Source organism: Archocentrus centrarchus, chromosome 3, assembly GCF_007364275.1.
Source record: "Archocentrus centrarchus isolate MPI-CPG fArcCen1 chromosome 3, fArcCen1, whole genome shotgun sequence".
Taxonomy (NCBI): domain Eukaryota; kingdom Metazoa; phylum Chordata; class Actinopteri; order Cichliformes; family Cichlidae; genus Archocentrus; species Archocentrus centrarchus.
In genome coordinates this window covers 9,482,165-9,499,513 of record NC_044348.1, presented here as the reverse complement: position 1 = coordinate 9,499,513, position 17,349 = coordinate 9,482,165, and the positions used below count along the sequence as shown (strand labels likewise).

Genomic DNA, 17,349 nt, shown 5'->3' with positions numbered 1-17,349 from the left:
CCTATGCCTTTAATCAAAAACCCAAAATATTTTAAGCATAGAATAATGATAAGCATTAAAATAATGTTGATGTATCAAATGTAAAAATGCAGTTTTTGAAGAGTGGCCCCTTTCAATCTAAATAACTTTGTGCAAGATCTTTATAAGCCTAAAGCTAGTCCTAAATCTAGGTGACAAAACTACTTATTACATATGGTGATATTGTTAATCTACTGGATCTAATGGATCATATTTACTAACTTTATCATGTCTCAGCTACAATCCTAAAGTTGAGTCAGCTGATTCAAAAAGTAGCTCACCTTTTGTCCAGGTGGCAAACCGGGATCACAGACGGCCAGAGAAAGCAGTTTAACCAGAAGGTCTTGAACTTGGCCCATGCTGTCCCCAACATTAAGCAAGCCTTCCTGTAGCATTCCCAGTGTGGGCACATCTGTATTCACATCGAGTCCTAAAACCTTTCCAAAGCCTCGCAGGAACTGCATGAGCATCAGGCAGTCCGACACGGCATGTCCTGGTAGGATGAGGCCGGGAATCCGGGAGAATTCAGGGAGAGCCTGGATACAGGAACGTGGGTAAAATCAGGACTGTTTTTGTTCATAGTAAGGTTATTTCATAAAACTTAGAATTTTGATTAACTTTTGGGAAATTGGAAAAGCTGTTATGTTACGTGTGTGGTTGAAACAGTAATAATGGCTCATTTTTTATATTTTGCAGTATGCAATTTTAACCACTTGAGGGCACACAATTCCACATAAAAATGCTCAGTACCATGTGGTCTCAGGAACAACTGTCCACTCAATAATAATAATAATAATAATAATAATAATAATAATAATAATAATAATAATAATAATGTACCTTATGATCAGACAGACACATATCTTCATTTGGCTTCTTAAGTTCCCTCGCTATCTCCAGCTCCAGCCTTCGCTGCTCCAGTTTACGCTCTTTGTTCAGACGCTTCTCATCCCTTTTCTCCTGCCGCAAGCGTTCACGCTCCTAGAAAGACCAAAATTCAAGGGAGCATTAGGAAAGCAAAATGTGTATGTGTGCATTTGTGTGTGTGTGTGTGTGTGTGTGTGTGTGTGTGTGTGTGTGTGCGTGCGAGTGAAAGAGAGAGAAAACAGACAAGAAGGTTTACTTGAGTTTGCTGAGCAGTGTTAGAATTCAGCCTAATGCTGCTGCGCATTCAAAGGAAAAGTGCTTGAGGGCCAAAATCTTTTGACTTGGTAAGTGTGCAGGAAAAAAAAAATGAATGAAGGAAAAGAGCGCACATAAAGGAGAGGAAGCAGGAATCCATCAAGGGAATAATGACTTAGGCTCTTTTTATGGAGTGGACTGTGCACCTGTGTGTGTTTCTGCATTTATTTGCGTGCATATTGGCTACCTCTGCTTTCTTGCGAGCCTCAACAGCCTTCATCAGCATTACATGTTGCCTCCTCCTTTCCCTCTCCTAAAGGGACAAAAAACAGGGAAATATTAAGAAGCACACATTGTACATACAGTAGCCGAGGCCAGCTTTAGTTTATTATGTATTAATGTAAAACTGTGATGCACTAAATTCAGTAGAGGCACCATACTTGAACAAACACAGGACAATGCTTCACATGTATACACTTTCACATGTATGGTGGAAGCATAAGTGAAGAGTACAGTAGTACAATGACAACCAAAAAGCAACACATAGATGCGGTACAAAATAGATGTGATGACAGGCTCAAAAAGAGAAGCAGCTGGAATCGGTGACGGCGCCTCTAAACTAGAGCTGACACAACAAAAGCAACAAAACACTAGTTGCCGGAAGTCATCTGACATGCCACATGTCATTAGAGTTATAATAAAAACAATAAATTCTGTTACATGAATCAATGCTATCACTTTTTTGACACATCATCCCAGTAATATTTGGTGGTGGTGGTGGTGGGGGGTTACAAAGAGGAATGGATTGTGAGGTGTAACTACAAACTGAGCAGTTTCACTTCAGTGGTTTTGGCAGCTTAAGTGTTAGCACACTGTGTGACTGCTGAGGATGAGACATCTATGTTGTTCTTTGGTGCATGATACACAGTCTACTGCCAAAGGGCACAGGAATCACTGGTGACTGACTATCATTTTATTTGATCTCTTAAGGTTTCCCGCTCCACCATATCAGGCTGTCATTCCCTCTGTGATCCACCAGAAAGACACAATTGCCACTATTAGGGCTTGCCAAGGACATTTCCAGTTCTCGCTGACTAAAATGGACTGTTTTGTGAGGACTGTTTTGTCATTGTGATAAACAAAACAGGCTAGATGCCAAGCACTCTGCTGCAATATTTCTTTGTGCTTATTTGTTTGATTTATCTACAAATGGAAAACTTGAAAATGACAGAAAGCCTGTGGCGTTCAGCTTTTTCCAATTCATCAAAAACAACGAATATGTTAAAGGCTTTTATGATAATAAACTGTGATAAATCAAATGCAATACAGCCTACATGTGACAACTTTAAACACCAGGATTAAACACGCATCTTCATTTTGAACACTATATTGCACAAGAGGTTGATGCAGTAATGGGTTCAGTCCACTGTAAAACAGAAAGGCAAACCTTTAGATTCAGCTGCGACTGCATGTGTATGAGTAAGAAGGGCTACAAGCAGGAGAGCCAGGCCAAAATAAAAAGCTACATAGAACCATACAGTCCCCATGGTGGAGATGATTTTATTCTTGTTCTAGTGTTTTGTTTTGTTTTGTTTTTTCAATGTCTTTTTTTCAAGCAAAGGCTGCGAGGTACCCGCACCAAACTGGTGGGAAATCTGCCTGTAAGAGTCTCCACCATGAAGACAAAATGACTCTCAGTAGCTGTTTTCATTCATTGTGCAGAGTACAGGAACAGTGAATGACAGAGAGGCCGGGATGGGGCAGGTTAAAGTCCAGCACTCTGTGGACTGCAGAACAGATGCACGGACGAACAGACACAAGCTCGATGTCTGGGCCGAAATCGTCAAGCACTCACGGGTAACACAGGCTACTCCAATAAAACAGTTAGACAATGTATGTGATGGATGGAAACTCCTCGAGCGCACTTTCAGACAGTGAGTGTGGATTGGCTAGCAGTCTTTGCAATGCATTCTGAGTAGAATGGGGGAGGATGGGGGGAGGGGGACAGAAGCTGCCTGGCCACCGTGACAGGGTCAGTTGTCCCTCAGGACGAGCAGATGGAGGCAGCATACTGACTCTTTTTCTCTTTTGTTGGTTTTGCTGGAAAGCCATGCAGAAGAATGTAGTATGACAGCAGCCAGTGCTACACTTAATGCATTGCTATGACAACCATAACACAACCAGTTACACGATGCAGGTGTTAGATGTACAAAAATAAACATACCCATACCATATCTAGTCTATGCCTCTCCAACTCCTGGCAGAGAGAGTTGGCAAAATATTATGGAACAGAAGTAATATCCAATACCAATAAGCATGGCGTTTAATAAAGAGAAATACTCAGGAATATGTACACACACTCACACATGCCTATATTTAAATACACATTGATGCACAAGGTATAAACACACCCACACACACACACACACCTGCAAATTCTTATACAAGTCTGAGGTAAATGGTTTTATTCAGCAGTAACTATTAGGTTCAAGAGGCTCAGTAAGTTGTTACAAGTGCCTACCTGTTGTTTGAGCATCTCTGCCTGCTGTCTCCTCAACTCTTTCTCCTTGAAGGCAAGAATAAGAAGACGAGAGAAAAATCAATATGCATCCGTTATATCATGAAAAGAACCAATATGGGCTGATGGAAATGTCCCACAACATGGTACATGAATTATAAAATTTAATTAACAGGATTTTTTAAACTAAAGAAATGGTATACCACAATTTTACACATTTTTTCAAGAGTTTAACTGAAGGATACCTTTATTCGCTTTTCAGCCTCCAGTATTTTGGCGTTGGCAGCTTCTTCCTTCTTTTTCCGTTTGGCCTGTGGATAAAGATTAAAGTCAAGAATCACAGAGACATATATCATTCAAGCACATCAAGTCCAATCAGTCCTGGGCTTTGCAGCACTTTAACTGATTGTATGTAGTTTTCTGGTTTGAGCAAAGATTTCATGCTCCTGAATGCCAGTCAAATTTGTAAAACACAGCAAATGAATAATGTATCTCTTTAACACGTAATTGTGAAAATGTTGAAGCCTCCTGTTAAGAGTGGCTTGCCAACCGTGTCAACTCAAAATTGATTTAGTCCTGCTAAAACACTTTGAAGCTCCTACAGTATAATTGTGTGCCCCTGCATGTGTGTGTGTGTGTGTGTGTGTTTGTGTGAATGCGTATGCATCCTTGGATGTGTGTTTCTGCGTGGAAAAACAGCACCTTTTTTTTCCCCCTCGACCCACTTATGCTAAACTGTTACTGTTGTCTGATGAAAAAAAGACTTTTCTGTCCAATTTAAATAAGGTCTGAAGAGGCAGCAACAGCCATTTTAATATTCAACAGCCGTCAACCAAGACCAATTTAGCATTAGTTCCATGTGGAATTATGCCTAAGAAGACGCAACTCCCTCCAATGCATGCTGCTGTTCAGTAATGAGCTTTAGGAAGATTAAAACACTATAGACTGAGGGGCTGTAGCTATCCAGGAATGTTCTGCTTAATCAGAGGTGCTGCTGGATCAGATTCTGTACCTCCAAAATTTGCTGCGCTCTGAGTTCCTTCTCCATCCGAATTTGCTGAATACGCTTGATCTTTTCCTGTAAAAAAAAAAAAAAAGGAAAAAAAAAAAAAACATAATCTCTTAATATTTTAGACATCCCCAGATGAAATCACTTTCCAACCACTCTATTCCAATTGGGTTGGGCAGAAAGTCACAACAACAAGTTTAGCACTACAAGTAATAATGGTAATTGAAAAGTAAGCTTTAAAGGATCAAAAAATAACAATTCAACATTTCCAGCAGTGCTCACAGGGAGTGTGTGTGTCAGGACACTTAGATAAGGAAGAGAAGGGAAAAATGCTGTCAGCACACCCGCAAAGAAGACCCACCTGCTGCTTGAGAATCTTGATCTGCTCTTTCTGCTTCCTTCTCTCCTCCGCTGCCATGATAGCTACAAGAGTAAAGTCAGTGTCACATTAGTGTCTAGAAAAATGACCTATAAAAACACGGTCTTCTAACTGCATTCACATCTGAGAGATTTGGAGTTGTTCCTCTTCATTTATTTAAGAGGTCTCACTGAGATCACAATGTATTTTTTATAAAGGCACGGAGAAATTCAGAGAATGAGATTAAAACCAAGTGCTGTAAAAATAAGGCTGTGACGTGAAACCATCAACATGTACAGGCACACTCGTTAAAATGGCACATTTTAATTAGAATCTAAACAACAGTGTCAATACCTTTGCATCTACAAGGCTGCAGGGTATAGCAGGTATCTCACAATTATGTTTCAATCCTAATTTTTAGGTCTGAATAACATTAATATTCAGGCCAAAAAAAATAGGCACTGACATTTGTGCTTATTTGTGGTTACTTAAGATTTACTTATGCAGGAACTCTCAGTGAACTCAAGATCTCTTTTTTAGGTCAGGCCACAAAATTAATTACAGATACTAGTCGATCTCTCAGTTCATCATGAATCAGTTAACTCAAAATAAACAACACATACAGACACATGGCCACACCAATTGAAGGAGTCTCAGAAATGATCAGACATAAAAGCTCTCAGAGAAGCTACTGTACTGGAACAAGATACAGCTACAGCTCATGCCAGTTTGAAAATGTATTTTATGCTTTTATTTTGTGGTTACAGTCTGTAATTTGGTCCTGGCTCCTTTGTACGAGACTTCTTTGGTGTGTTGTTGTGGTTATTAGCACTGAAGGGAACTAAGGCTGTTAAATATCTCAGCAGCTGATGCTCTCTTCATGCTAGTAATGACCACCCAACTTTTTCATAAAGCTCACAGCAGTAAGGTAAATGAAAATGCTGTCTTGTTTAACGAATTGAATGGCACAGTGATTGGCTTTGTTTAATGGTTTTAAGGAGATCTCCACAATCCAATATAGACAGTTTGGTGGATTGTTTATTTATTGCTGTTGTCAAGAGACAAACTGGAGCCCAAATAGTGCCAAGATCACACCAGCCATTCTGACACATGAGAGATCAGTAGTCATCACCTCTAACCTAAGTATTCAGTATTCATGAGTTTGACCACAGACACCTTTGAACTTGCAGACAGACGATAAACATGTAGGGCAAAATGCTGTCCTGCCAGATTTCTAAGTATTTACAATGCTGGACTGTACTGTTAGATCTCCATATAGAACATGCCTGGGATTGAGAATATAAATGTCTGTGTTTTTGTGCAGTGCATGCAGTATCTTACTGAAGTTCAGAAAAAGTGTAACAAAGGAGTCTACAGGTCATGAAAAGCAGCAGTTGGGCTGACGGCATGTGATACGATATGCATAGAAATTTGCATAACAGTGCTGAGATGAAAAATAAGTGTCATTATGCACAAAGTAAATAGCAGTGGGCCTAATATGGATACTTGAGGGACACATTCAGTAACCAAGTGGGAGCTTAACAACAACAGTTCTGAACTCTGTTAGAGGCGTGATTTGCAGCCAGCTGAAAGCAAAAAAACATCAAAACCCACAGAAAGAAAAATACTGTGATCTTCACAGTGTTGCTTTTTATGAAGTGAGTTAACAATGCCACTCACAATAACAGCTGCGGCAGTTATTATGCTATGATCAGGGCTAAAGCCAGACTGCTGTGTCTGAATGCCACTAATATGCTCAAGGAAGATGTTTTGTGTTGTAAGCTGACTATTGATGCTTGGATTTTGGACAGACAGGACCACACAGATATACGTAGCTCCATAGTAAAGCTGTACCCAAGACACAAGTAGTTAGTATTCATCACAAGCTCAGTTTTGGGTCACTTGTGTCACCAAATTTACGCAGTAGATCTGAGCTCATGTCTCTATTGAAGAAAGTCTTCTAGTTGAAAAAAATTATATTGCAAATCAAAGTGATGCAATATTAAAAGTATGGATCAAAATTGTCCCTGTTTAAATGTTTCTGGTGCATTATACATTTCAGAATGTATAACATGTCGAGCTTCAACTCTGAATTTAAGTGAGAGCTAAGCAAACAGTCCTGAAATTGGATGCAAGAAAGATTAGAGGAGAAAGAAGATTAAAGCTTAAAAAATGATGAAAACAGTTTTGAACCTACATGCAAACAAAGGCTATATCCAAGCAGTATGACTTCTTTCTGGTCTTTATACTATGTTGATTTCAATCAAAGTAGTCTGAACAAGACTGACCAATTAAATAACCTCCACTTGCACACTTACAGCCCTGTACTCTCTTACCTTGCTGTTTCCGAGCTTCTTTGGCTGCTCGTGCCAGTGCCTGTTTTTCCAGTTTTCTCATCAGTTTCATCTGTGCCGCCTGTCGGGCTATTTCTACAAAAGTGGAAACAAAAGCGCTGTCACTGAGGAACCTCTGTAGTCATACTGGACACATCTAACTGGGATTATTCCTTAAAGTTTGATTTATAAAGTTTAGCAACTGTAACAAACTTAGAGTGATATATTTATCCATTACCACTTTAAAATACCAAGATATATGTCAAAATAATTTTACAGAGGTAGGGCTGAAAATCAGGTTTGTGGGCCTTTGCTAAGCAACACAAAAGCACAAAAAAAAGACATGTTAACAATGGTGATTCATCTTGACAAGTAATTGTTGTTAGTATTATTCAGATAAAGTAGGTGGCTCAAACAAAAAAGAATGCCAAAAAAAAAAAAAGAAAAAACTTGTCCTTATACTGAAAAAATATTTAAAACTGTGACCCCTCTGCTGTCATCAGCTAGCCGAATAATGGCTGGTTGATGAATGGCACACAAACTTATGACAAACATATTTCAGGGCTCATTTCCTCTGCTAACCTTGAGCCTCTAGCTTGCGCAGAAGTTTGACCTGACTGGGACTGGGGCCCTCAGGCGCCAGTGGATCGCCTACATTAGGGGGTCGTCCCTTCCTCCGTCGGTTACCTTTGGCACCTTCGCCTGCTAACTGACGTTCGGAATTTGGGGGACGACCCCTACGACCTTCCATTGCCAAAATACGAGGTATGACCTCCTCTTCCTTCAACAGGCTCCACTGTAAACCCTGGAGAAAAAGGGGGGAAAAAAGTAGAAAAGGCGAGATTGTGAGAGGAGTGGAGAGATGTGACAAAGAATGACTTGCCGGCATGAATAATTTCATGTGACTAAAGGACAATTAAATTATTAGCTGCTAGACTCTGATCTGGATACATTCAGCAGAGACTGAAAAATGATATATCATTAAATTTTGTATAATTCACAATAAAAACACAGGCTAAATAGCAGATTAAATAGGAATTCTGTTTCTCTTGTCCCTCAGCACTGCTGTATTTCTATATTAGCACTTTCTCTATTTTGCTTCCAATTACAAACACACATCCATTTTCTAGTTTATCTCTTTGTGTCACACACAGACATAACATGGAATATATATCAGTGGTCACCTGTGGAAGTAATGTCAGCTGATTATTACATTTCTCCATGCACAGTGCGAGGTCTATGAACTAGGACTACTGAGAGTTTTGGTTGATTCCTACTCATGCCCTGACAGTGACTGCTGCATGAAGCTTTGCCTGCCGCTAGATGAAAAGATGAAGAGGGATCAGGGAGAGAGAGATGAAAGGCAGTCACCTGGGGTCCTTCTCTGGCTTCATAGAAGTCACCAACCCTTATCTTTGCACTGAAGCTAAAATTATCACGCGTGATGCCACTTATTCCATTTCTGGATAGATACTACAGAAGAGAAAATAATAATGGCGTTGGTTTAGGCAGAAAAAAAAAAGTGAAATTAGTGACATTGAAAAGCAACTGGGAGGCACTAGATGGAAGGGAGTCTATGGTTACAGTGCATCTGTGCAGCGCTACTAATCGTTATAAAAGCCAGGGGACAAAAAAAAAAAAAAAAAAAAAGAGCAACAGCTCTCAGGAGGGAAAAATGGTTCTGACCTTGGGGTGCACAATTCAGGCCCTTTCTTATTTATCTGTGGCATCGCCAGGCTTTTACTGCCTACTGCATGACTAGCAGCGAGTGAACGTTTCTGTGTAGACGTTTCTTTTCTTTTTTTCTCTCTTTTTTTTTTTTTGTTTGCACGACAACACTCAAAGGCAGTTTAGACAATCTGTGTGTTTGTGCTTTTGATAAAACAAACAAAGAAGGCCGCAGGTTATATTAAATTGTACAAATGGGGCCAAAGTCGTGCATCCCAACACTAACCATTAATCATTTTGGGGGAGGGAGAAGGAGAGGTGAAAAAAGTGGCACAAGAAGTGAATCTAAGAATATCATCTGTCACTATTACGGTCACAGAAAGCAAGGAAGGGGGGGGGTAGGGTAGGAGGGCAGCTGAAGCAGTAGCATAGATTATATATATATAACAAATCCTGATACACAAGCATTTCTTTGAGCAATGTGGATGAGCGGTTCTGCTGTTATTAGAGGAAAAAAATATCCTTCTGTAATAAATCATAAACCATGCCATTGTAATCCCTGTTAGAAACAAAACTGCTCATCTGTTTGCCCAAAAACATTTCTTTCTGTATCACGATTTGAAGTACGTTGTGAGACCGTGAGCCCAAGCTACCTTCATCACATCTGGGTACTGCCTCAGCTTCTTGCCACAGGGGGCATAGTAGGCCACCTCACCCTGCGGCCGTCCAGCTACTGATTTGATTCTGGTTTCCCTCCGCCACCTAGGTTTTGAAGAAGGAACAAATAACACTGATGTTAGCAAAAACAGAGCACATCTGTGGCTGCAACAAAATGTGATGTGAGTCACTTTTTTAAATTCAGTCACTTATACATACCCTAACTCCAGAGGTATCATCAACTCCTTCTCGTCCATCACCCTCTTCCTCTTTCCTAAACCTGTGGAGAGACCGTTTGGATTTACAGAACATATTGCACAGCACTTACTAAGTTACTATGGAATATATACGTGTCTCTGCCACATCAAGGCCTTGAAAGTACAACTCGAAGCTCCAAATATATGAGTACACAAGATAAACGTGAGAGAAAATGTCACTTAGAGTAGCTGACTGGAAATGTCTGCTTGAAATATTTCTGGCAAGCTGCACTTATGTCCTATTTTCTCCGATCTGGGTAATCTCTTTGCATTGAAAGAGGCAGAAATGAACCTTGTTACTGTGCCAAACAAGTTGTCGAGGTTCTCAGGCATACCCCTGCAGGACCTCAGCGTTCTGGGTAAGCCATGACAACAAACTGCTTTCTTCCTGCCTTCCTAAAAGTAACAATCTCTCTCCATCTGAGGATGATCGAAGTATACTCCCTCTGGGCAGAATAATTTACTTCAGCACTAGCCTATACTACAGAGTATTTGTGGTTACTTTTTATCCAGTAAGAGAGATTCTATCAAAACTCATGCTTCATCTATTGCTTTAATACTTCCTTTGTACAGGATTTTGAACACATTACCTAATGGAGAAGCTAGGCTATAGGAGGAAGAGCCTGGAGAGCTGTGATAGGCCAAGGCACTGGAGCTGGTGGCAATGTTGGGAGTCTTGATGACCTGTAGGTTGAGCGGGGAGCAGCTGGTGGTGGTGTGATTGGTTGAGGTGTTCAGTAGTTCTGGGCCTTTGGTTAGCCTGTGGGGAGTCATCTCCTTCTTAGATGATCCAGATGGCAGCAGCTTTAACTCCTTTACCTTCTTCCCAGAGATGTCACTGTCTGAGTTGGTGTCAGACTCTGAAATTGGACACAAGTACGCAAAAGAGGGATGGTGTTAAAAAATTATATAGTCATCAATTCACCAAAGTAGATCGGTCATTTTTTAATGACTCTATTTTTGTTTTCTTAAATGACTGCACTGACACAATTGGCCAATAATTTGATTAGTTCATCTGCTAAAAGATCACCCAGAACAGTTCAGATCTATTAATTTTTTGTTCAAGTATAAATGAGACTATTTTAGAGTCACAGCCTCTGAGCTGTGAGAATTTAATGCTTTTCTTTGTCCTGTATGATAGTAACTTCAATTTGACCTTAAAAATTCTGATGGGCCTTCTCCCCAGTTTTGACATTGGACTGATTAAATAATCTAAATAATTAGAAGAATAATCCGTAATTAATATAGTGGTTAGCTGTCAGCTCTGATTTTATCTTCAGCTCCTTTTTTAATTGTGAAAGTTATATTCAATGCCGTAAAAGGTGCCAACCTGACAGACTATCGTCTGAGTCCTCTTCATCCTCCTCCTCCTCCTCAAGATCGTCATCCTCCTCATCATCATCATCTCCTGAGTCGTCAGATTCCTTGTTAGCTGGGAGACCAGCTGTGGGGTTACATGTCCCAGGGATCCCCACTCCAGGAATTCCAACTCCAGGGATACTAACTCCAGGAATCCCAATCCCAGACTCCCCTCCTCGAAACAAATCTACTAGAGACTGTACTAGATGGTTCTGAGAGAAGCCCTTCCAGGCAGCTAAAGGGTCTGCTTGTCCTTGTCCCTGCCCCTGTCCTAGCCCTGGTGTCTGTCCCTTACCCTTGGTGGTCTTGTTCTTTCTGGATCCATGGCCTGTTGTAGCATGGGGTGAGGTAGTGGGGGGCTGTGACGGAAGCCCAGCCTGGCCGGCTGCCGGGGTCCTGTTTGCCCCTGTGCTCAGATTGACAGGCATCGACCCAGCATCAGCGTCACGCTGAGGGGACTTGCCTTGAGAGGCAGAGTCTTTGCGAGGTTTGGTGATGAGGGCCAGAGGTGCGTCCTGAGTGGTGCTTTGGATGACTCCATTTGGGTGATGGGGTTCAGGGAGCCCCAGCAGGGCACTTGAGAGGAAGAGGTTGGAGTGATTGTTCTGGGGTGGAGGAGGCGGGACAGGTGGCAATGGCGATGAAGACAGAGATGTCCTCTTGGGAGATTTGTTTGGCCCCTGCTGCTGCTTCTTTAGCTCAGCTGGGAACGTCTGCCCTTGGGACATGAGAGTCTGGGAATAGAGGAGGAGCAGAGAGGCAGAGAACAAGGAGAGGCATGGAGTCAGGGGGAGGGACAGAGAGGGAAACAGAATGGGAACAACAAAGAAAGGTTAGGAAAAAAATAGAAAAGAAATGGGACAAAGTGGAGTTGCTTTAGCTGTCAGTTCACATCACTGTTGATTGTTTGAGCAGGTGACAAAACTACAATGCTGAACACTGGTACAGTTAACTGTGTCTAAGCTTCTTTTAGGGAAACAAAAAGAACATAAATGCAATAACCAAAGGCATTGTTCTCGGCCAAGTTTACAGAAAAGAGACACTGTGTATCTCTCAAAAATTGTAATTACTTGTCTGCACATTTGAAAAGCTCCATCATCATTATCGTCATACAGTTAGGCATGTTTGCCTTTTTTGTTTTTTTAACAGTAAGGACCAGCTTGGTTCAATCGGTGTTTAAGCAAAGGCAGGTTAGACTTTAATGTTGCACTTTCAACTGGATGTGATATGAAGTGAAACAAATCAATTTCACAGACCATGAAATACAGTAACAGCGCTGAAACCACAGGGGGAATTTAGCTTGCTGTAAACTTCTCTATACTGGTAAAACAAAAAAGGGAAATGATTTTTTACAGAATAAGCTGATCTCAATAAGTTTAGCTTATTGATCATTGTGCTATTGTTCATATTTCATCTAAAGAAATGGAATTTGTGACGTGAAAAGCAAACACAAATGTCAATTTTTACAGCATTTCATCTGAAATGAGGAAAAACATAAATAATATAGTAGAATGCAACCACAAGCAATGCCTGTCCCAGAAAGGTAGCAAGAGTAAAGGTATTAACTGTTTGATTAACAGACTACCTTCAAAGCAGCAGACTAAATGTACGCGCAGTAAATCAGTCAAAAAAAAAAATCTGAAAATCATGACAGCACAGATTTGTGGAGTTTAAAAAGCTACTGTTGATATAAGAGGAAATTTTAACTTGATAGAACATGTTTGGTCTCCAACAGCTTTAAACTACTTGCTGAGAAAGTGAGCATCAAATAAACCAATGCACTATTAAATCTGGGGAAAAAATCTCAATCTACATCTGTGCAAAATTAAACTGTGAATAGTCTACATTGCTTTTACTATAACACTGTAGGATATCAGTGAAATCTGTTGCAGAATGCTTGTTTCGAATATTTGTGCTGGTCAATGCAAATTGGTAACTATGCCTTTGTACAAAATGATTCACAGTAACAGCAAATATTTAAAAAATAAATTCTTGGGAATATCTACCAAAATATGGACGGTAACAAACTAAAGGGAATACCAGCATATAGTGTTTTAGCAAAGTGTTGGGCCAACATCTGTCACCAGAACAGCTTTGCTGCACCGAGGCACTGATTCTCTGGACTCTACTGGAGGAGGAAACAGATATATTCCAAAAGATATTGCATTATTTGGTGTTTTGGTGATGGTGGAGATCACTGTCTGCACATGTCTGCCCCACAGTTACTCATTTAGATTGAGATCTAGTGACTGTCAAGGTCACAGCATATGATTCACATCATTTTCATACTCTTGAAACCATTCAGCAGCTCCTTGTGTCCGATGGATTGGGTGTTGTTATCCTATTCCAAATGTTTTCATGATGGGATAAATATGACCACTCAGAGCAACTTTGTACTGACTTGCAGTGACCTTAAAGTTCCCTCTAAAAGGACAAGTGGAGCACAATGACAGCAAAATACCTTCGTACCATAACAGGCTGACCAGACCACTTTACTATAAAGAATCAAGGGTCCAGGTTTTCCTTTAATTTGTCACATCTGTATCCAGATAGCTTAGATGTCTAGTTGCCTTTCTGTGATAATCCCAGTGCAATACAAGTTAATAAAAAGAAGTAATGCCTCAACTATACAAAACAAAGATTCTTTCTGATGTCCATTTGCAGCTGTGAGATTCAGCTCCAGGCCATGCTAGTTCTGATGAGGCTGTCTGAAACTTGTTTCCCTTTGATATACAATCCCAGACTCGTATGTATGAGAAACTGTAGCAGTCAATGTTATGATTTTCTTTTTAATTGACTGTGCAGCTTCACTAACCGTTCTGTAGCTGTCTGGAAGCTGTTTGGATCCTGTCTTAAATAAATATGGAAAATGGCCACCAGATAAAAAAAAAAAAAGAGGGTCTGGTTATGGTATGGTAATGATGAGGGGAAAGAGATAAATAGAACTGCAGATCTAACTGCGTACTCAGCTCCAGTGAATAATTTCATTACTGTCAATTTGTTATTAGTAACTTTGATCACTAAAGCGTGTGCAGCTATATTTTTCTCAGAGGATGCTGTGCGCATGAATGACATTATTCAACTGATGTTATCAGGCAGGCTTACCTGTCGGAGCCTGAACTCATTGATCTGCGCTAGTGAAGCTTCCAACAGTTTCCTTTTGTTGGATTTGGCGGTGCCAGAGACAGAGTGCTTTGGTGGCTTCAGTGAGGACTTCTGGGAGCTTGTTAAAGATGAGGTCAAACCAAAAGGTTTTGGGGAGGTAGACAGCGGGAGAGTCGAGCAGGGTGGAGAGGGAACCGAGAGAGGCTTAGGGGAGGAGCAGAGGGAGAGGGGAAGGTGCTGGGGGGAGTTGGAGGGCAGCAGCTTGGGAGGTTTGGGAGAAGCAGTGCTGGACGGTGCCTTTGGAGATGTGGTGAGAGCTATGGGGGAGGAAGACGGTGACAACTCCCTACGAGGCTGAGTGAGGAGTGCCAGGGGCTTTGAGTTGGCAGCCAGGCCAGTGGACTGGATCACACTAAAGTGTTGCTGTGGCCCCTCTGTCCGGGACCTGGAGCCATGTAAAGCCAGTGGTGAGGTTTGGGACAAGGCGGGAGGAGAGACAGAGCAGGGTAAGGGCACAAGGGTTGGGGGATTGGAGGGGAGCTTTTGGGCCTGGGTGCCTTTCTTTTTGTGGGCATCCCCAGAGAGTGGTCTGTCATTCTTTGCAGTTCCAGTGCTGGGTATCACAACCTGGCAAGGACATGAAATAAAGAACTGTTAGAACAAAGGCTCTCTCTGTGGTATGATAATTTATTTTAATTCATTCAACATTTTGGGCACTATTTTAGTGAATGAAAGCACTGGGAACCAAGTGCAGTCAAGTGCGCCATGTGGAGCAGCTGAGGGCGCACTGGCCTCCTTCTTTTAACCTTCACTCTCCTCATGCTTTTATTTCATTTTGACAAAAAGAGGCTTTTACTCCTTATTTACGTTTCTTCTTTACCTTTGTTTTCTTCTTTGTCCGCTTCTCTGAGTCAGACAGTTCACTGTGTTTGTCCTCTTCTTCGTCATCCTCGTCATCATCATCATCATCTTCATCATCCTCTGCTAGGTCTTCCAGATCACTGCTGAGAGACCCGTCACTTGAGCTGTCTGAAGACGTGCCTGATTCACTGTTGCTCACCACGGATGTGTCAGCTGTCTTCTTCCTTGGTTTCTGAATTGAGAAAAAAAAATTGTGAGAATCAGCTTCACTATACAACACAAAGCTGGCTTATTTCAAACTAAAGAGTCATGTTGATCTCAGTACTGACCTTCTCTTTAGGTTTCTGAATCGTCTTCTCCACCAACTCTGCGGGATTGTTCTGAGGGCTGCTACGCTGGCTATTAGAGGGGTCTGAATTTTTGGTTGGCTTGGTTGGTGCCTGAACGGGAGCAGGACTCGCAGAAAAGCTCCCTGATTGTGTGACGGGAGGGCAGACCCCGCTGCCATTCACTGCACCATTCACCCCTAGAAACACAAATTCTGCTGTATTACTAATCAGCTTCATCTCTTCTAAGAACTTTGCAACAAGCGATAATGGAATATGTGGAACTAACAGCAGATTGAAATAAGGCTAATAAAAATATTGATTTATACATGTATCTCATCTAACATGCGAGCTGTGCGAAGCACAAGCCCAACATGAGTGGTTTACATAATAAAAGATAAATTAAAAGATACTGTGAAATTAAAAGAGTGCCAGAAACAGAGATTACGAGAGGGAGCATAAGGGAAAGAGCGGGAGATAGAGGTTAACAGAATCACTAAGTGAGGACTGAAAGTCATTAAATCCGTCTTGAAAAAGAGAAATCTCATCATAGGGCAAAGTGGATTTAGGTTGTGGAAAAAGATGCACAGATAGTGATTATGGGAGGGTTAGGGAAGACTGAGCAATGAAAAAAAGCTCTCAGGACAGTGCTGTACCTTTAGGTGCAGCATGGCTATTCTTGCCGGGCATCCTGATCTGAACAGGACTGGCGCTGTGATTGGACTGAATGTGAGGGGCGAAGAATGGAGGGAAGCTGATGAAAGAGGGGAGAAAGGCAGCAGCTCCCCGTCCATGGGCTTCAGCAGCTCGCCACCACTCTGTCAGAGAGGAGAGGAGAGGAGAGGAGAGGAGAGGAGAGGAGAGGAGAGGAGAGGAGAGGAGAGGAGAGGAGAGGAGAGGAGAGGAGAGGAGAGGAGAGGAGAGGAGAGGAGAGGAGAGGAGAGGATTAAAGGTGTAGCCCCCTTTAGTCAATTGGTGCCCAAAATTCAAATGTCATCCTCTTACCAGAGAGTGCTCCTAGTTGTGGGTGGGCAGCCAGAGCAGCTGACATGCCTAGGGAGCCCAGGCCTCCAAACTCCGGCCTGCCTGCTCCGGCAGTGTAGAGGGCTCCAAATGCTGGGTGGTTGACCAAAGGGAAGGCACTTGACAATGTGGAGCCAATGAAGGGCTGCTCTCCTGCTGCTCCAAACAGACGGCCTAAGATAGATCCAAAGCAAGAAGGACATGTCCAAATATTTTAAAGGACACTCCACAACAAAAGGGTGTGTATAAGAGCTCAATGACACAAAGCAACAGGTGCAGAAATGTTCTCATCATTTGATCTATTTTTATGTTAAAGATTCTCATGTTTCCCTTTATCAGAAATTGTCCCGTAAAAGGAGAAATGGTGCATTTCCAACAAATCTTCAAATTAAAAAAAAAAAAAAAAAAGTACCCACCTGTTTTAAGAGGACAAATTGTTCATTCGTTATGGGTATTATTTTGCTGTTGATAGCTGCTAGTATTAAATGTCTTTTTAAAGCTGTTGTTTCAGTTTGATATAGTGACAAACAACTCCTATATGACAGGATTAAAAGATGAATTTCATCCAGAAGGTAAATTTTGCTTTGAAGTGACAAAAATACTTAGGCTAAATTTGACTACTTGCACATATTTAACATATTTTCTTCCACAAAGTTCAATTTTGACATTAGTGCACAGCTGGTGTGACAGTTGTTTATTGCACCTTATTGCCCTACTGTTAGCTCTGTATGTGTT

At 41.4% G+C, this 17,349-nt stretch overlaps 1 protein-coding gene across 1 annotated transcript in view; it reads right to left on the bottom strand.

Moving 5' to 3' along the window:
* The window catches only part of baz2ba (bromodomain adjacent to zinc finger domain, 2Ba), a 69,641-nt gene that overhangs the window by 10,584 nt on the left and 41,708 nt on the right, over nucleotides 1-17,349 (bottom strand). Inside the window, 20 exon segments of the mRNA XM_030718144.1 lie at nucleotides 300-554; nucleotides 859-999; nucleotides 1,388-1,453; nucleotides 3,365-3,397; nucleotides 3,662-3,706; nucleotides 3,904-3,969; nucleotides 4,671-4,736; nucleotides 5,029-5,090; nucleotides 7,362-7,454; nucleotides 7,941-8,163; nucleotides 8,730-8,831; nucleotides 9,680-9,788; nucleotides 9,903-9,963; nucleotides 10,531-10,800; nucleotides 11,271-12,033; nucleotides 14,405-15,031; nucleotides 15,285-15,497; nucleotides 15,595-15,791; nucleotides 16,248-16,409; nucleotides 16,597-16,788. Coding sequence (XP_030574004.1) covers nucleotides 300-554; nucleotides 859-999; nucleotides 1,388-1,453; nucleotides 3,365-3,397; nucleotides 3,662-3,706; nucleotides 3,904-3,969; nucleotides 4,671-4,736; nucleotides 5,029-5,090; nucleotides 7,362-7,454; nucleotides 7,941-8,163; nucleotides 8,730-8,831; nucleotides 9,680-9,788; nucleotides 9,903-9,963; nucleotides 10,531-10,800; nucleotides 11,271-12,033; nucleotides 14,405-15,031; nucleotides 15,285-15,497; nucleotides 15,595-15,791; nucleotides 16,248-16,409; nucleotides 16,597-16,788 — 3,746 coding nt within the window.